This window comes from Astyanax mexicanus, chromosome 22, assembly GCF_023375975.1.
Source record: "Astyanax mexicanus isolate ESR-SI-001 chromosome 22, AstMex3_surface, whole genome shotgun sequence".
In the NCBI taxonomy this organism is placed as follows: Eukaryota; Metazoa; Chordata; class Actinopteri; order Characiformes; family Acestrorhamphidae; genus Astyanax; species Astyanax mexicanus.
This window is the reverse complement of record NC_064429.1, coordinates 34858225-34875192: the sequence shown is the minus strand read 5'-3', so window position 1 is coordinate 34875192 and position 16968 is coordinate 34858225. Positions and strand designations below refer to the sequence as shown.

General features: G+C 38.8%; 1 protein-coding gene across 8 annotated transcripts in view; it reads left to right on the top strand.

Annotated features, from left to right (window-relative positions):
• Positions 1–16968, top strand: part of fbrsl1 (fibrosin-like 1) — a 523012-nt gene that overhangs the window by 101004 nt on the left and 405040 nt on the right. For all 8 annotated transcript variants that reach the window (XM_049470563.1, XM_049470562.1, XM_049470564.1 and 5 more), the window contains exons 3-4: positions 4199–4303; positions 15358–15393. In XM_049470563.1, the coding sequence (XP_049326520.1) occupies positions 4199–4303; positions 15358–15393 (141 nt within the window). The remainder of the gene's footprint in view (positions 1–4198; positions 4304–15357; positions 15394–16968) is intronic.

Here is a 16968-nt window from a genome sequence, read left to right as displayed (position 1 = left end):
GGCTTGATTAGCCCACCTGCAGCTCCGCCGCCGGCTCAGCCATCACTCAGCCAGAGCTCAGCTAACATTCACCCAATGTTCAGCCAGCGCTCTGCTGCAAACATTCACACAACGTTCAGCCAACATTCTGCTACTAACGTTCAGCCAACGTTCAACCAGCACTCTGCTGCTAACGTTCAGCTATTACTCAGCCAGTGCTCAGCCAGCACTCTGCTGCAAACGTTCAGCCAACGTTCAACCAGCACTCTGCTGCTAACGTTCAGCTATTACTCAGCCAGTGCTCAGCCAGCACTCTGCTGCAAACGTTCAGCCAACGTTCAGCTAAAGTTCAGCCGAAATTCTGCTGCTAACATTCACCCAATTTTCAACGAACATTCAGTCAGAGCGCAGCCAGAGCTCAGCCAACGTTCTGCCAACATTCAGCCAACAATCAGCCAGCGTTGTGCTGCTAATGTTCAGCCAACGTTCAGCCAGTGCTCTGTTCCAAATATCCAGCCATCACTCAACCAGTGCTCAGCTAGCCCTCAGACAGCATTCTGCTGCTAACATTTAGCCAAGGCTCAGCCATCACTCAGCCAGAGCTCAGCTAACATTCAGCCAATGTTCAGCCAGAGCTCAGCCAGAGCTCAGCTAACATTCAGCCAATGTTCAGCCAGCGCTCTGCTGCTAACGTTCAGCCAACGCTCAGCCATCACTCAGCCAGAGCTCAGCTAACATTCAGCTAATGTTCAGCCAGGGCTCTGCTAACATTCAGCCAATGTTCAGCCAGAGCTCAGCCAGAGCTCAGCTAACATTCAGCCAATGTTCAGCCAGCGCTCTGCTGCTAACGTTCAGCCAACGCTCAGCCATCACTCAGCCAGAGCTCAGCTAACATTCAGCCAATGTTCAGCCAGAGCTCAGCCAGAGCTCAGCTAACATTCAGCCAATGTTCAGCCAGGGCTCTGCTGCTAACGTTCAGCCAACATTCAGCCAGTGCTCTGCTGCTAAGTTAGCCAACGTTCTGCTGCTAACGTTCAGCCAACGTTCAGCTAACGTTCAGCTAACACTCACATTCATCCTACTTTCAGCTGTTAACATTCCGCCAGCGCTGAGCCAGCGTTCTGCTGCAAACATTCAGCTAACATTTAAGTAATTTTAAACTAAAGCAACTTTCAGCTGTAAATAGTCAGCCAGCATTCTGCCAGCGTTTTGCTGCAAACGTTCAGCCAACATTCCGCCAATGTTCAGCCAGCGCTTAGCCAATGTTTAAGTAATGTTCAGTCAAGATTCAGCCAGCACTTGGCAAGCGTTCTGCTGCAAACATTCAGCCAACCCTCAGCTAACATTTAACAAATGTTCAGTTAAAGCATTCAGCCAACATTCATACAACATCTATCCTACTTTCAGCTGTTAACATTCAGCCAGCGTTCTTCTGCAAACATTCAGCCAGTATTTAAGTCATTTTTAACTGAAGCAACTTTCAGCTGTAAATATTCAGCCAGTATTCGGCCAGCGTTCATCCAACATTTAAGTGATGTTCAGCTAAAGCATCTGTAATCTATTCGAATTGGGCAAAGCTGTATAAAACGACTCATGGCTGATTTAATTCTCATGCATGTGTATTGACACTTAACACTAAACACTTTTTATTATTTACTGTATACTGTATTAACCTCAGTTAATTACTCGCTCAGTAGCGCCCCCTGGTGTTTTAGCGCAGCAGCAGGGGTACAGTGGAGTTCAGTAGGACTGTGTGGAGAGTCTGAGCTGCTGCTGCTGCTACTGGTGGTGTTTAGTGGTGAACTGGCTGCGGCTCCTGCTGATGGTGAACTGCTCCACACTGCACTAATTCATCCTGCCAATCAGCAGCCGGGCAGCCGGCCGGCCCAGGCCTCTGTAATTAAGTGGGGTTTGGCTGTGTATATATACGAGTGTGTGTGTGTGTGTGTGTGTGTGTGTGTGTGTCGGGCAGTGGGACAGGGGGGACGTTGTCCAGGTGGCAGGCGAGCGCGGGACCTGTCAGCTCCACTGATGACCCTTTTAATTGGGCGGCGCCGGCGGCGGTAATTGATATTTAGCAGAAAGGTTAATTGTAGCAGTGATCTGTTTAAATTAGAGCAGAGATTTGGAGACTAGAGGGCAAGACACTGACAGCCACCGGGGACACACACACACACACACACACACACAGTCAAATAAATTACACCCCTGTGCTGCTAGTCTGACATCAAACAGGCCCATTCACACACTCTCACACACACTCACACACGCTCTCACACGCTTACTCCAGTATGTATTTATGCCCCTGTGGGGTTTTTCCACTAGAAACCTGCATTTCAATCATTTTTGCTGTACAAATAAATACATATCTAAATATATTAAACTAACACTGTTTCACTGTCTAAATTCTAAATTGTAGTCTAAATGAAAAAAAGTTGGAAATAAAATTCAGTATAAAATATTCTGTAGGATTTTGCCAGTGTAAAGTTTGCTGTAAAATTTAATGTCAAGTTTACATTCTAGTCTAACGTAAATGTGTTGACACAAGAGTCCGATGTAGAAATACCATGTGTAGCCTGATTTCTGTAAAGTTTATTGTAAAGTTTACTGTAAAGATAAATTCACAAGTCAACTTTACGTTCTAGTGGAATATAACAATAAAGACCATTGTAAAATTCCCTGTACAAAGCTTTCTTCTATAGTGAAACCTCAGTATTATCATTATTATTAAATGATTCATCTCAGATTAGTTGTCTATCTCTGTGTTTTGTACTCTTTGTAATTTATTTACCATATTTTAACTTAAAAAATAATAATTAGGTCAGTTTAGTGATGTACTGGTAACTTAATGTTTTGGGCTGATTTACACTTTCATCTAGTTTAAATTGATCTAGAGGTTCATCTTCAGCTTTTAGCCATTTTAATAATGTATTTTTGTATGATGTTTAGCTTTTTGCTTTATTTTATTATTTTTTTAATATGAGGCTGATTTAATGATGTAACGTCATGTTTTGGGATGACTTGATGTCTATTTAGTTGTTTAACTTTGCATTTTAGGTCAATTTAGTGTTTTTGGATTGTGTTTTGACCGATTTAGAGATTTAACTTATCATCCTGTTTTTAGATGTTTTTTGGGACCACTTTAAAATAAGACTACCTTTATAAAGGGTTTATAAATGGTTTACAATTAGTTTATTAATGGTTACCAATTAGGTTGTAAATGCCTTAAAAATCATTAATAATCAGTTATAACACATACATAGAAAGGGCAACAATGACCTGTTGTTTGTCAAATAGTGAACCCACAGCCGTCTATATTGTTGACCTTTCTACATATGTGTTTTAACTGATTATTAATGATTTTTAAGGCATTTACAACCTAATTGGTAACCATTAATAAACTAATTGTAAACCCTTTATAAAGGTAGTCTTGTTTGAAAGTGGTACCGTTTTTTTTTTATAAATCTTGTGTTGATTTAGTGATGTAACGCTTTGTTTTGGGAAATATTTTTGCTTATTAATCATGTTTTGGTTTTATTTATTTAATTATCTGTGTATTTGAGGCGGAATTAGTGAGGAAACTCTTTTTGGGACAGTTTAGGGGTTAGTCTTTATAATCTTTGCTTGTAACTTTGTAGTGTAACATCCTGTTTTTTGGTGCTTTTTTTGCAGACTTTTTTGTTTTTTAGATCTATTTAGTGATTCATCTTTGTATTTTAGACCAAACTTAGAGATGTATCTTTTGTATTTGGTGGTTGTTTGGTTGATCTAGTGGTTTGTCTTAAGCTTGTGGCCAGTTTAACAATCTGTTATTGTGTTTTGGGCCAATTTAGAGATTTGTTTAGTTTAGTTAAGTAGTTCATTTTTGTGATTTAGTCAAGTTTATTGTAATTGTGTGATGTAACTGTGTTTTGAGAGAGATTTATTATTTATCTTTTTTGAGTTTTGAGTCTGTTTCGTAGTTTATATTTGTGTTTTGGCTGAAATTATGTTGTATAATTACATTTTTTGTTTATTATTGTGCTTTTTTTGGTTTTAAGTGGGTTTATCTTTGGATTTTAGGCCAACCTTGTGATTTAACATTATATTTTGGGATGATTTAAACCAAATCTTTGAGGTTTATTGTTTATCTTTGTGTTTTTGAGCCAATGTAGTTTAATATCTTTGTATTGTAATATTTTTAATAGTAATTTCTGTGTTTGTTTTGTTGTTTTTACAGTTTAAAAGTCTCCTGAGTCAGGCTGGACGGACCGTCCCGGAGCCGCCCGTCCCAGAACTGAACTCTACAGCGAATCGCAGCAGCTCCAAGGATCGCCTCAGTGAGGTAAACACCAAAAATACTGTAAACTTTACTATATTATCTAGTGTAAAAAAGCCAGGTAAGATTCTGCCTTGACTGTAAAGTTTACTGTAACATCCAGATTACTGTGAGGTCAAATATTCTTTGTAGAGTATATAAAAAATTTGGAAATGAAATCCAATATAAAATACTATGTAGGATTTTGCGTGTAATCCATAGAAAATCCAGTGTAAAATGTGCTGTAAAATTTAATGTCAAATTTACAATCTAGTCCTTCTAGTAAAGTTGACACAACAGTCCAATGTAGAAATACCTTGTGTTGCTGAATGTCCATAGAAATGCCAGTATTAAGTTTTCTGTAAAGTTTACTGTAAAGCTTAATGTCATTAAAGCCCATTGTAAAATTCAGTGTACAAAGCATGCTCCTATAATGAAGCCTCTGTAAAGATTTCAAAGAGGTTAAGTCCCAACTTTACATTTAGTGTAAAAAAAAATGAAATTCTATAAAGTCTTAAAGTTTAATTTTAGTAAGTTTACTGTAGCGGTTAGTATAAAATCCACATTATTATCTATGGCTGACAGTAAAATTGAATTGAATGTACAATAGCCTGTACAGCTTTGCTTTACGTTTGTATAAATGCGTTAATAAATGTGTTCTAAAAATTCTAATTTACAGTAAAATCCAATATAAAAATGTCATGTAAGATTTTGCTTAAAAAAATCACAAAAAAAACAACGTAAAGTTTACTGTAAAGTCTTAAAGTGTGCAGTGCTATAGGTGAGCTGTTAATCATGCACTGTTTAGCTTGACTTAGGGTTAGTGTGTCAGTGTGTTTTTGCTATCATAATGACGGGAAAAGTACATTAAAAAGTAAAGTACGTTAGTCATGTACAAATTCTCTTAATTAATCATTGGTGTTGTTCATTTTGGGAGTATCGTGAAATAAACCAATCAGAGTGTCTCTTGCTCATCATTTTCTTTAAGAACCAGGTGAGCTCTGACTTTGGCAGATTGCTATTTTAACGGTGCAGCTACCTGGACGTGTCCAACAAACTCTTCTCATCAGAGGAAACTGAGCTGCTCGAAAGTTGAGTTGAGTTCAGTGAGGGTGTTCCAGTGTTAGGGATGCGCCTGTTTTGACAAGATAGCAATGAACGTCTGACTCATGATATCTGTCTAGGTTGTATTCAGTCAGTGGAGCTCCTGTGTTTTCTGTTGCCAAGAGAGTAATAGATCACCACGCCCATCAGGGTTGATATATTCAGAAGCACTGTTGCTATTTAAACGAGGCAGGCGGAAAGTGTAAAAAATAGACTGTAGGCAGGGTGTAAGATAGCGATGAACATTTTATTTTTGTTGGCAGGTGAGTGCATAGAAAAAACTGAAATTAATTATGGCATTAAATTCAAAATACAAATTTGAAAGATTTAAAATTCATTAAAAGGAAAAATTGAACAAAGTGAGGATGAGCTAAAATGTGTACACTGTTAGAGTGTGTGTGTGTGTGTGTGTGTGTGTGTGTGTGTGTGTGTGTGTGTGTGTGTGTGTGTCGGGGGGGGGTGGTTGAGCGGGGGGTGGGCCGGCTGTGGGATGAAATAATAACGTGCTGCGCGAGTGTAATGAGAATTTATGTCTAATTCCCTCGTGGCTCATTTTAAATGAATTCTGAATACGCTTCCCTAACTAATGCCTGTCAAACGCTCAGCCAACGCTCCACAGATTCACTCCGGCGGAGCGAGAGAGAGAGAGAGAGAGAGAGAGAGAGAGAGAGAGGGAACGAGTGATGACGGAGGGAGGGAGGGAGGGAGGGAGGGAGGAGGGGTAAAATGAAAAAAGTGTTTTTAATGAAGAGATTAAACGGACTGTTTCTGATGGAAATTAGAAGATCGGAGAAACATCACTACTCTACCTCTCTCTCTCTCTCTCCCTCTCTCTCGCTCTCTCTCTCTCTTTCTCTTTTTACCTCTCTCCCCTCTCTTTATCTCTCTACCTCTCTCTCTCTTTGACCTTCATCTGTCTCTCCTTATTTTTCTCTCTCTTCATACTCTCTCGCTTTCTCTCCGTATACATCTTTTATTATGTTTATTTCTCATCTTCTTCTCTCCTTTAAGTATCTCTTTTGTCTCTTTATTTCAAATCATCTCTCTCTCTCTCTCTCTCTCTCGTTTTCTACCTCTCTCTCTCTCTACCTCTTTCTTTCTCTATCTATTCCTAGCACTCCTTCTCTGACCTTCATCTGTCTCTCCTTATCACTCTCTATTTCTCTCTCTCTCTACCTCTGTCTCTTTCTACCTCTCTCCCCATTTCTCTCTCTCTACCTCTCCCTCTCTCTCTCTGACCTTCATCTCTCTTCATGTCTCTCCTTATTTCTCTCTCTCTTCATACTCTCTTGCTTTTTTCTCTCTGTGTACATCTTTTATGTTTTGTATTTCTCATCTTCTTCTCTCTTTTCAATTTCTCTTTTGTCTCATTATTTCACATCACCTCTCTCTCCTTCTCTCTCCTCCTTTCAATCTCTCCCTTTTTTCTCTCCATCTCTTTTAGTGTTCTCTCTTTCTCTTGTTCTCAGTTTAGTGTCTCTCTCACTGTGTCTATCTTGTCTTTCTTGTTATCTCTTTGTCAGCTCTCTTTTTCTCGTTTTGTGCCCTTCATGTCTCTCTCTCTACCTATATTTCTCTCTTCTCCTTTTTTCTTCTTTAAATCTCTTGCTTTTTTCCTTTCTCTTCTTTCAGTGTTCTCTCTTTTTCTGTATGTCTTTCTCGTTATCTGTCTTGCTCTCTCTTTTTCTCATTCTGTATCTCATTATATCTATCTGTATCTCTCTGCTTTTTAGTCTCTTTTCTCTCTTTAGTCTCTTCTTTCTTTTTCTGCTTACTGTCTCTCACTATGTCTCTCTGTCTTGTCTTCTTATATCTGCCTTTCTCTCGTGTTATCTCTTTGTCTGCTCTCTCTTTCTCAATCTATTCCTTTAATATCTCTATCTACCTCTTGTAGCTCTCCTTTATATCTCATAATATCTCTCTTTATCTCTCTGCTTTTTATTCTCTCGTCAGACTCTTTTCTCCTCTCTCTCCCTCGCTCCCTTTCCTCTATTTATTTCTGATCTTGATCTTTCTCCCTTTATTTCTCTCTCTTTCTCTCCTTCTCTTCTTTCAGTTCCTTTCTCTGTCTCATTTGTTTAAATCTGTCCCCTTTTATTTTCTCATTTTTTAATCTCTTGATTTCTCGTTTAGTTTATGCCCCTTGTCTCTTTTTCTCTCTATTTTGTCCCTCTTTTTCATGTTCTTTGCTTAGTGTCTCACTGTGTCTCTTTATCTTGTCTTTCTTCTTTTGTCTCTTTCTCTGTCAGAGATGTTATCTCTTTGTCTGCTCTCTATTTCTCACAATCTTTATTTCTCTCTACCTTTTATAGCTGTTTGTGTTTCATTATATCTCTCTTTATCTGTCTAGTCTCTTTTCCTCTCTCTAATTTCTACTTTATCTCTCTACTACTCTTTCTCTGACCTTTATCATTCTTGTTTTATTTCTCTCTGTCTCTCTCCTTCTCTTCTTTCAGTTTCTTTCACTATCTCATTCTTTTAAATATCCCTCCTCTCCTCTTTTCCTCTTTTCTCCATTCAATCTGTCGCTTCCTCTTTTAGTTTATGTGCTTTTGTCTCTTTTTCTCTTGTTCTTTGCTTAGTGTCTCACTGTGTCTCTCTATTTTGTCTGTCTTTCTCAGAGATGTTATCTCTTTGTCTACTCTCTATTTCTCATTCTATGCTCTTTATTTCTCTCTACCTATTCTAGCTCTGTTTGTATCTCATTACATCTCTCTTTTTCTCTCTATTTTGTCCCTCTTTTTCTTGTTCTTTACTTAGTGTCTCACTGTATCTCTTTATCTTGTCTTTCTCTTTCTCAAAGATGTTGTTGATTCTCTGTGTCTGCTCTCTCTGTCTCATTCTACGCTCTTTATTTCTCTCTACCTATTCTAGCTCTGTTTGTATCTCATTATATCTCTCTATTTCTCTCTAGTCTATTTTCTTCTCTTATTTCTCTTCTCTCTCTGTACTACTCTTTCTCTGACCTTCATTGTTCTCCCTTTATTGCTCTCTGTCTCTCATCTTCTTCTCTCCTTTCAGTTTCTTTCACCTCTTTCATCTCATTCTTTTAAATATCTCTTCTCTTCTCTTTTTGCTCTTTTCTCCATTCAATCTGTCGCTTTCTCTTTTAGTTTATGTGCCTTCGTCTCTCTTTCTCTTGTTCTTTGCTTAGTGTCTCACTGTGTCTCTTTATCTTGTCTTTCTTCTTATGTCTGTCTTTCTCTTTCTCAGAGATGTTGTTGATTCTCTTTGTCTGCTCTCTCTTTCTCATTCTCATTCTTTTTTTCTCTCTACCTCTTCTTACTCTTTTTGTATCTCTCTAGTCTCTTTTCTCCTCTGTTTCTCAGTAGGAAAGGAAAGGGATGTTTTCTTCCTGTAAAATGAATGTCAGACGTAGAGAGAGAGAGAGAGAGAGAGATAGAGAACGAAGGAGAGAGAGTGAAGGAGAGAGAGTGAAGGAGAAAAGGAGAGAGAGAGAGACAGCGAGAGAGAGAGAGGGAGCGAGGGAGGGGGTGGGCTGCAGGCTGATAAAAGCGTGATGCGAGCTGACAGGTTTGACAGTGAAAAGCGACAGAAGGAGGCGGAGGATGGAGGATGGAGGGATGGGGGGATGGAGGGGGGCTGCGGGCTGTAGAGGCTGACAGTGTTAGATACGGCATTTCTCTCTAATCTCCTGCCAAATAAACGCTGCTAAGAAGCAGAACGCCTGCCCATGTCGTTTATATCTGTCCATCTCCGACAGAGCGAGAGAGGAGGAGGGGGGGTCCATCACTCTGACAGACTCGGGCAGGTCTGATACTGATTTGATTCAAAACCAGACAAGAGAAAAAGAGAGAGAGAGAGAGAGGGAGACGGAAGGAAAGAGAAAAAGAGGAGGAGGGAAAGGACTGTAAGAAAAGGAAAATATAGTGGGAGAGAGAGATGAAGCCCCTGAGTCAATCCTGAGTCTGTGAGTTGTGAGAATTCGAGTCTAAGATACGAGTCTAAGAAGAGTTCGAAGTCCTAAAGACAAGAGTCCAAGATGCGTCTAATGTCTTCAAGACAAGAGTCCAAAACTAGTCTGGAGTCTGTAAAACACAAGTCTAAGATGAGTCTGATGTCTTTGAGACTCAAGTCCCTGATGAGTTCAATGTCTTGAAGACAAGAGTCCAAGATGAGTCCTAAATCTCTGAGAGATGAGTCCTAGGTCTCTGAGATGTGAGTCCTAGAAGAGTCTGAAGTCTTAAATACAAGAGTCCAAGATAAGTCCTAAGTTTTAAAGACAAGAGTCCAAGATAAGTACTAAGTCTTAAAGACAAGAGTCCAAGGTAAGTCCTAAGTCTTTTAGGTATGAGTCCTAAATCTCTGAGAGATGAGTCCTAATTCTCCGAGATGCGAGTCCTAGAAGGGTCCGAAGTCTTAAAGACGAGAGTCCAAGATAAGTCCTAAGTCTTAAAGACAAGAGTCCAAGGTAAGTCCTAAGTCTTAAAGACGAGAGTCCAAGATTAATCTGAAGTCTGTAAAACACAAGTCTAAGATGAGTCTGAAGTCTTTGAGACTCAAGTCCCTGATGAGTTTGTTGTCTTGAAGACAAGAGTCCAAGATGAGTCCTAAGTCTTAAAGACAAGAGTTAAAGAGATAAGTTCTTAGTTTTCAGGTGCAAGTGTGAGATAAGTTCTGATTCTATATGGTCTAACATTTAGATAAGAAGAGAAGAGTCCAAAGTCTCTGAGGTAAGAGTACAAGATGAGTCCGAAGTCTTTGAGGCACAAGTCCAAATTGAGTCTGAGGTCTTAAAGACAAGAGTACAAGATGAGTCCGAAGTCTTTGAGGCACGAGTCCAAATTGAGTCTGAGGTCTTAAAGACAAGAGTCCAAGATGAGTCGTCTGAAGTATGTGAGACAAGATTTCAAGATGAGTCCTAAGTATTTGAGGTAAGAGTCCAAGATGAGTCATGAGTCTTAAAGACAAGAGTCCAAGATGAGTGTGTGTGTGTGTAAGTGAAAGTGTGTGAGTGTGTGTGTGTGAGATTGAATTCTGGGTACAAAATTGGAGTTGCAGGAAAGTTTCCCCCTGAGACACGGAGGAGAAATTGGCAAGCGGAAAAAAACGAGTTGAGAGGAGCAAATGGAGGGTGGAAAAGGGCGAGAGATAGAGTGATAGAGCGAGGGAGAAATAAAATGATGGATGGAGGAGAGGAAGAAAAGATAAGAGTAGCAGAGATGGAGCAGGGTGGATGGAGGAGATATTGAGGCTTTAACGAGACTAAAACGTTTGTCCAGAAGCGACGTCCTCTTCTCTGAAAGCTTGAAGGAATCTGGGATGAATGAAGTTAAGCATCTGAGAGGCTTCTGTGATCAACCATCCAAATACAGTGTTACCTACAAAACTAAATAATTATTTAATAACTGAATAAGTAAAAAAAAACTTAAATAAAGTAAAAAATATGCTACGCAAAAAAATATATATCGCCAGGCTGTTTACGCATTAAAGTTTACAGATTAACGATGGCATTAATGTTAACAGCACTAAAATTAATAAATGAAAAAATGAAGTTGAGCAGGCAAAATGTCTTGAAAAAAAATCTTGAATTCATACTGATTGGGGTTGTAAATTTAAGAGACAAAAATATGTTTTTTAAATAATCTGATAATCTGGTGGACTGGGACTGGGAATACGATACAATATTATCACAATACTTTGCCCACAATACGATACTGTGATTCTGTGATACTCGAAATATTACAAGACAATCACAGGGCATCTTACGATACGATATCACAATACTATTTCCACTATACGATGTCACAGTATGTTATTGTCACGATGCGTTACAACAATAGGATATCATGCTAAAATATTATTATAATACAGTATTGTCACAAGAAGATATCACGATACAGTATTATAACTATTCAATATTATCATGATACAAAATTATCACGATACGATATAACACAATATGTATATATCATGATATGATATCGCAATGCGATATTATCATGATGCAATATTATCATGATACGATATTATCATGATACGGTATTATCATGATACGATATTATCACGATACGGTATTATCATGATACGATATTATCACGATACGATATTATCACGATACGATATTATCATGATGCAATATTATCACGATACGATATTATCACGATGCAATATTATCACGATACGATATTATCATGATGCAATATTATCACGATACGATATTATCATGATGCAATATTATCACGATACGATATTATCATGATACGATATTATCATGATGCAATATTATCACGATACGATATTATCATGATACGATATTATCATGATGCAATATTATCACGATACGATATTATCATGATGCAATATTATCACGATACGATATTATCACGATGCGATATTATCACGATACGATATTATCACGATACGGTATTATCATGATGTGGTATTAACACATTAAGATATAATCACGATATGATATTATCACAATACAATATAATCATGATATGATATTAACACAATACGATAATATCACAATACAATATTATCACGATACGGTATTAACACAATACGGTATTATCACCATACGATATTATCACGATGTGGTATTAACACATTAAGATATAATCACGATGTAACATTATCACAATACGATATTATCACGATATGATATTAACACAATAAGATATCACTATGCAATATTATCACAGTATGATATAATCATGATATAATATTAACACTACGATATCACGCTACAATATTATCACAATGCGATATTACCACTGTACGCTATAAACACAATATGATATAATCATGACAATACAATACTGTCACAATCTTATATTATCATAATATGATACTGTCACAATACAATATTTTCAGGATATAATATTATGATTACAATACAATATTATCACGATAAAATATAATAATATGGTACTATCATGATATGATATCATAATATGATATCACAATACGTAATTGTCACGATGCGTTACCACAAATTACGATATTAATATTGCCATAATGTATGTAAATATTGCCACGCTATGGTATTTCCACGATATGATATTAGCACAAAATAACAAAACAATACGATCACAATTTAATATTATCACAATATGATATTACGATACGTTGCTCACGATACTGATGATATCACAATACTGTGGTTCTGCTGTACTCGATATATTGCATGACAGTTCTCTGAGATCAAAGCATCGATTGGTACGATATATCTTGATATCAATATTTTGTCAGTGGGTTGGGGTGTAAGAGTCACCCTTCAACAGTGCTTGGTTGATAGATTAATCGATTGATTGATTGATTGATTGATTGATTGATTGATTGGCGTATTGATTGATCGTCAGAGCGTGCACTGAGCTTTTTTTCCTGCAGTTGAGTAGAACAGCAGCGTGCTCTGATTGGTGGATGTTAGCGCTCGGCGGCGCTGCGTGTGCTCAGACTGCGGTTTAAAGCCTGGAGCTTCAGCAGCTCCGAACTTTTTGACGGATGACAGTTTGTGTAGGATTGATGAAGCTCCTCCGGAGCCGGGAGATGTTTATGGATGCTGAGGAGCGACTAAAACAGGCCTGAAGTCTTCAAAAGCCTGGAAATCTGAACCTAAATCTGTCCCATCAAAATAAAGCTGCCTCGTTAGTTCCCATTTGTTGGAGTGTGACACGCGGCTGACGCAACGCCGCCGCGGTTTGATCCGGAGCGACACTCGCCTCGTCACGGAAATCCTGCGGAAAAACGAACAGGAGGCCTGATGAAATCCGGTGAAGCGAGAGCGTGCGGCCGGGCGCGAGAGGCGCGAGAGGTGCGGTTGTGATTAGCTCGTCAGGCAGGTGTGAGAGGGTTATGATTATTATTATTATTATTATTATAATAATAATGGTGTGCAGGTAATTTTAGCCCGGGTGTCTCTGCGAGGAGAACGACAGCAGACGGAAAAAATATGACCCTGGACAGGAAGACAGCCAATTTGTCTGTTTTGACCCGAACAGCCAGGAGTTACAGGGTTTACTGTCCAAGGAAATGTGTCTGCTGTCAGCTGAGTGAACAGAGAGAGAGAGAGAGAGCGCGAGAGCAGGAGAGAGAAAGAGAGAGAGAGAGAGAGAGAGAGAGAGAATAGACTGTCCTCGGCCTTGTAGATATAATTTAGAAAGCTAAAGTATTGGGAAACCTCATCATTTTTTTCATAAATTCCCCTAAAATGTAAGAAATTAAAAGCAATAAAACTCAAATTAGAAAAAAGGTGAAAAAAATGGGAGGGATAGTTTGGCAGGGGACTGGGTGATGTATGGGTTTAGGGGCGGGGCAGGAGTTGCAGCAGCACCAGCACCAGCTATATAAGCTATATAAGATTCTCCGATAATCAAATTAGAAAAAATGGGAGGAGTAGTTTGGGAGGCGCACTGGGTGATGTATGGGTTTAGGGGCGGAGTGAGGAGTGAGAGCTGATTGGCAGTGTGTCTCTGATAGCAGTGAGACCCAGATGGTTGGACGTCAGCCGGGAGTTACAGGGCTTACTGTCTAAGAAAATGTGTTTGCTGTCAGCTGAGTAGGGAGAGAGAGAGAGCACGCGAGAGCAGGAGAAAAAGAGAGAGAAAGCTTGAGAGTGGGTGAAAAGAGAGAAAAGAGAGAAAAGAGAGAGAGAGAGAACAGACTGTCCTCGGCCTTGTAGATATAATAAAACCCACTGAACATTATATAGAAAAGCTATATAAGCTATATAAGACTGACCCAAAATCAAATTACTTGGTGATGTATGGGTTTAGAGGCGGGGCAGAAGGGAGAGCTGATTGGCTGAGATAGTGGTGAGATAGACACAGATGGTTGGACGTCAGCATTGAGGCGGTATTATTGATTTACTAAAATTATCACGATACAATATCTTTGCCTACGAAATTAATGATTTCACAATACTGTGGTTCTGCGATACTCGATATATCACAAGACAATTCATTACGATACTTCACAGCATCTGTGTTCCAGGAATTATGGATTTATTGGTTTTAGTTTCGCACAATTTAACAACCAATGTTCTTCACTGCAGGTTTATTAACCCTGTTCGTTCAATTATAGCGCCACCATGTGGAGCAAAGTGGAGACATCGCAACACATTCAACATGTTTATTTAATAAATGTTACATTAATATTTATTTTAATTATTATTTTTAATCTGAATTGGATATCAGCCTGTTATTTTTTGTGTTGATGTTTTTATTAAAGAAAGGGATGAAGAGAAAGATGACGTGATAAATAGACAGAGGGATGGCGGCATAATGGGATGGATATATGAATGAAGTGATGAATAGAGCGAGGTATTAAGAGATAGAAAGAAAGGTGGTGGGAGGGACCGAAGAAGGGCTGAAGTGAGCGATAGAAGGAGGGATAGAAGGAGCGATGGAGGTAAGATTAGAGGGAGGCTGGGAAGAAGGGAGGGATGGAGGGAGCGGTTGAAGGAGGTACAGAAGGAGATATGGAGGGAGGGCTGAAGGGAAGGTTAGAGGGAGGGATAGAGGGATGAAGGGAGCTGTAGAAAGAGGTACAGAAGGAGGGATAAAGGGATGGATAGAGGAACGGTCAGAATGAGGTCCAGAGAGAAGAAAAGAGGGCTGAGAGGAAGGTTAGAGGGATGGAAGGAGGGTTAAAGGGAGGTAGAGAAGAAGGGATGGAGAGAGGTACAGAAGGAAAGAGGGATAGAGGGATGATCAGAAGGAGTGAAAAGGAGAACAGAGGGCTGAAGGGAAGGTTAAAGTGTGGTACAGAAGGAGGGATGGAGGGAGGGATAAAAGGAGAGATGAAGGGAGGGATAGAGGGATGTCATTAGATGAAGGAGTGCGGGGAAAAGGTTAATGTGAACATTGATATTAAAGTGCTACAGCTTCATCATGTCTCTGTCATCTCTTAAAGGTCATCACAGTTTTCTCTCTCTCTCTCTCCCTTTCTCTCTCCCTCTCTCTCTCTCTCTCTCTCTTTCTCTCTCTCTCTCTCTCTCTCTCTCTCTGCAGAGCTCTACACACTCGCTGTCTGGACGTGGTTATTCGGTAAGTGGCGTTTCCTGGCCGGGCGGTGTGAGTGTGTATGTGAGTGTGTGAGTGTGTGTGTGAGTGTGTGTGTGTGTGTGTGTGTGTGTGTGTGTGAGTGTGTGTGTGTGTCGCTCGTTTACGGCTCCGCCGGCGGACGTTTTAATTATGTTAACGAGAGCGATGGTGAAGTCATGATATTACCCACATTACTCTTGGATGACTAGCTGATTAAATTGTGAGAGGTGTCCCATTGCACCTTGGGTAAATGCCTCTCGCGTTATATTTATGGTCATTTCATTTGCGGTATGGCCTGTGAGTGTGTGTGTGCGCGAGTGTGTGTGCGCGAGAGCTGTTTAAAGTGAAGGCCAATGTCTTCTTCCACCTTCAGCTGAGACATCCCCACACCGCTGCACTGAAACCAGGTTCACAAAGCAGCATCTTCTATATATTTCATTTTTTTGCGCCATAAATTGATAAAATCACACATATAGAATTATATATAATATATTAGCGACTGTATTACTGTTTATACATTACTGTTAATGAACATGAATTCCATTTTAATCCATTTTAAAGAGGGCATATTATACCTTTTAGCATAAAGTCACTCTTACATTATGTGTAAATATATCCCCTTTAAACACAAATATAAATACACCATACAATACAACACAATACTATTTTTAGCATTGCATCCCAATCCCATAGACAATAAATAACTGACTGGTGAACATATTGTTAGCTTTTAGCATTTTAGCATTGCTTTTATAATCATAGCTGTTTGACCAGCCTCTTGTTCATTTTTAGCATTTTATAGACCTTCAGTAGTTCAGTGGCCAGTATATTGTTAGCTTTTATTATATATATATATATATATATATATATATTAGCATTGCTTTTATATTCTGTCCATAGCTGTTTGGTCAGCCTGTTGTTAGCTTTTAGCATTTTAGCATCTTTTATATTTTGTCCAAAGCTGTTTGACCAGGTTGTTGTTAGCTTTTAGCATTTTAGCATTGTTTTCATATTCAATCCATAGGTGTTTGATCAGCCTGTTGTTAGCTTTTAGCATTTTAGCATTCCTTTCCTATTCTGACCATAGCTGTTTGGTCATTTTATCATTGCTTCATAAATCTACAGACATAAAAATAGCTGAGTGGCCAGTATATTGTTAGACCATTCAATAGCTTATTGGCCAGCATATTATTAGCTTTTTAGTATTTTATCATTGCTGTCATATTCCATCCATAGGTGTTTGACCAGCGTATTATTAGCTTTTAGCATTACAGAATTTTAGCATCCTTCATTTTTTAAACCATAGCTGTTTGACCAGCCTATTATTAGCTTTTAGCATTTTAGCATTGCTTATACATTGCTTGTCCATAACTGTTTGACCAGGCTGTTGTTAGCTTTTAGCCATTTAGCCGTCCTCAGGTTAAATTCCATTCATGAGAACCTGCAGTGCAGTTTTGTGACGTGATCACATTTCCTACTGGTTGCACTGTTTATGACTGTTATCAAATTGTATTTGATTTAAATATATATATATATATATATATTTTACTGTAAAATATGCAGAAAAAGGTACACAAG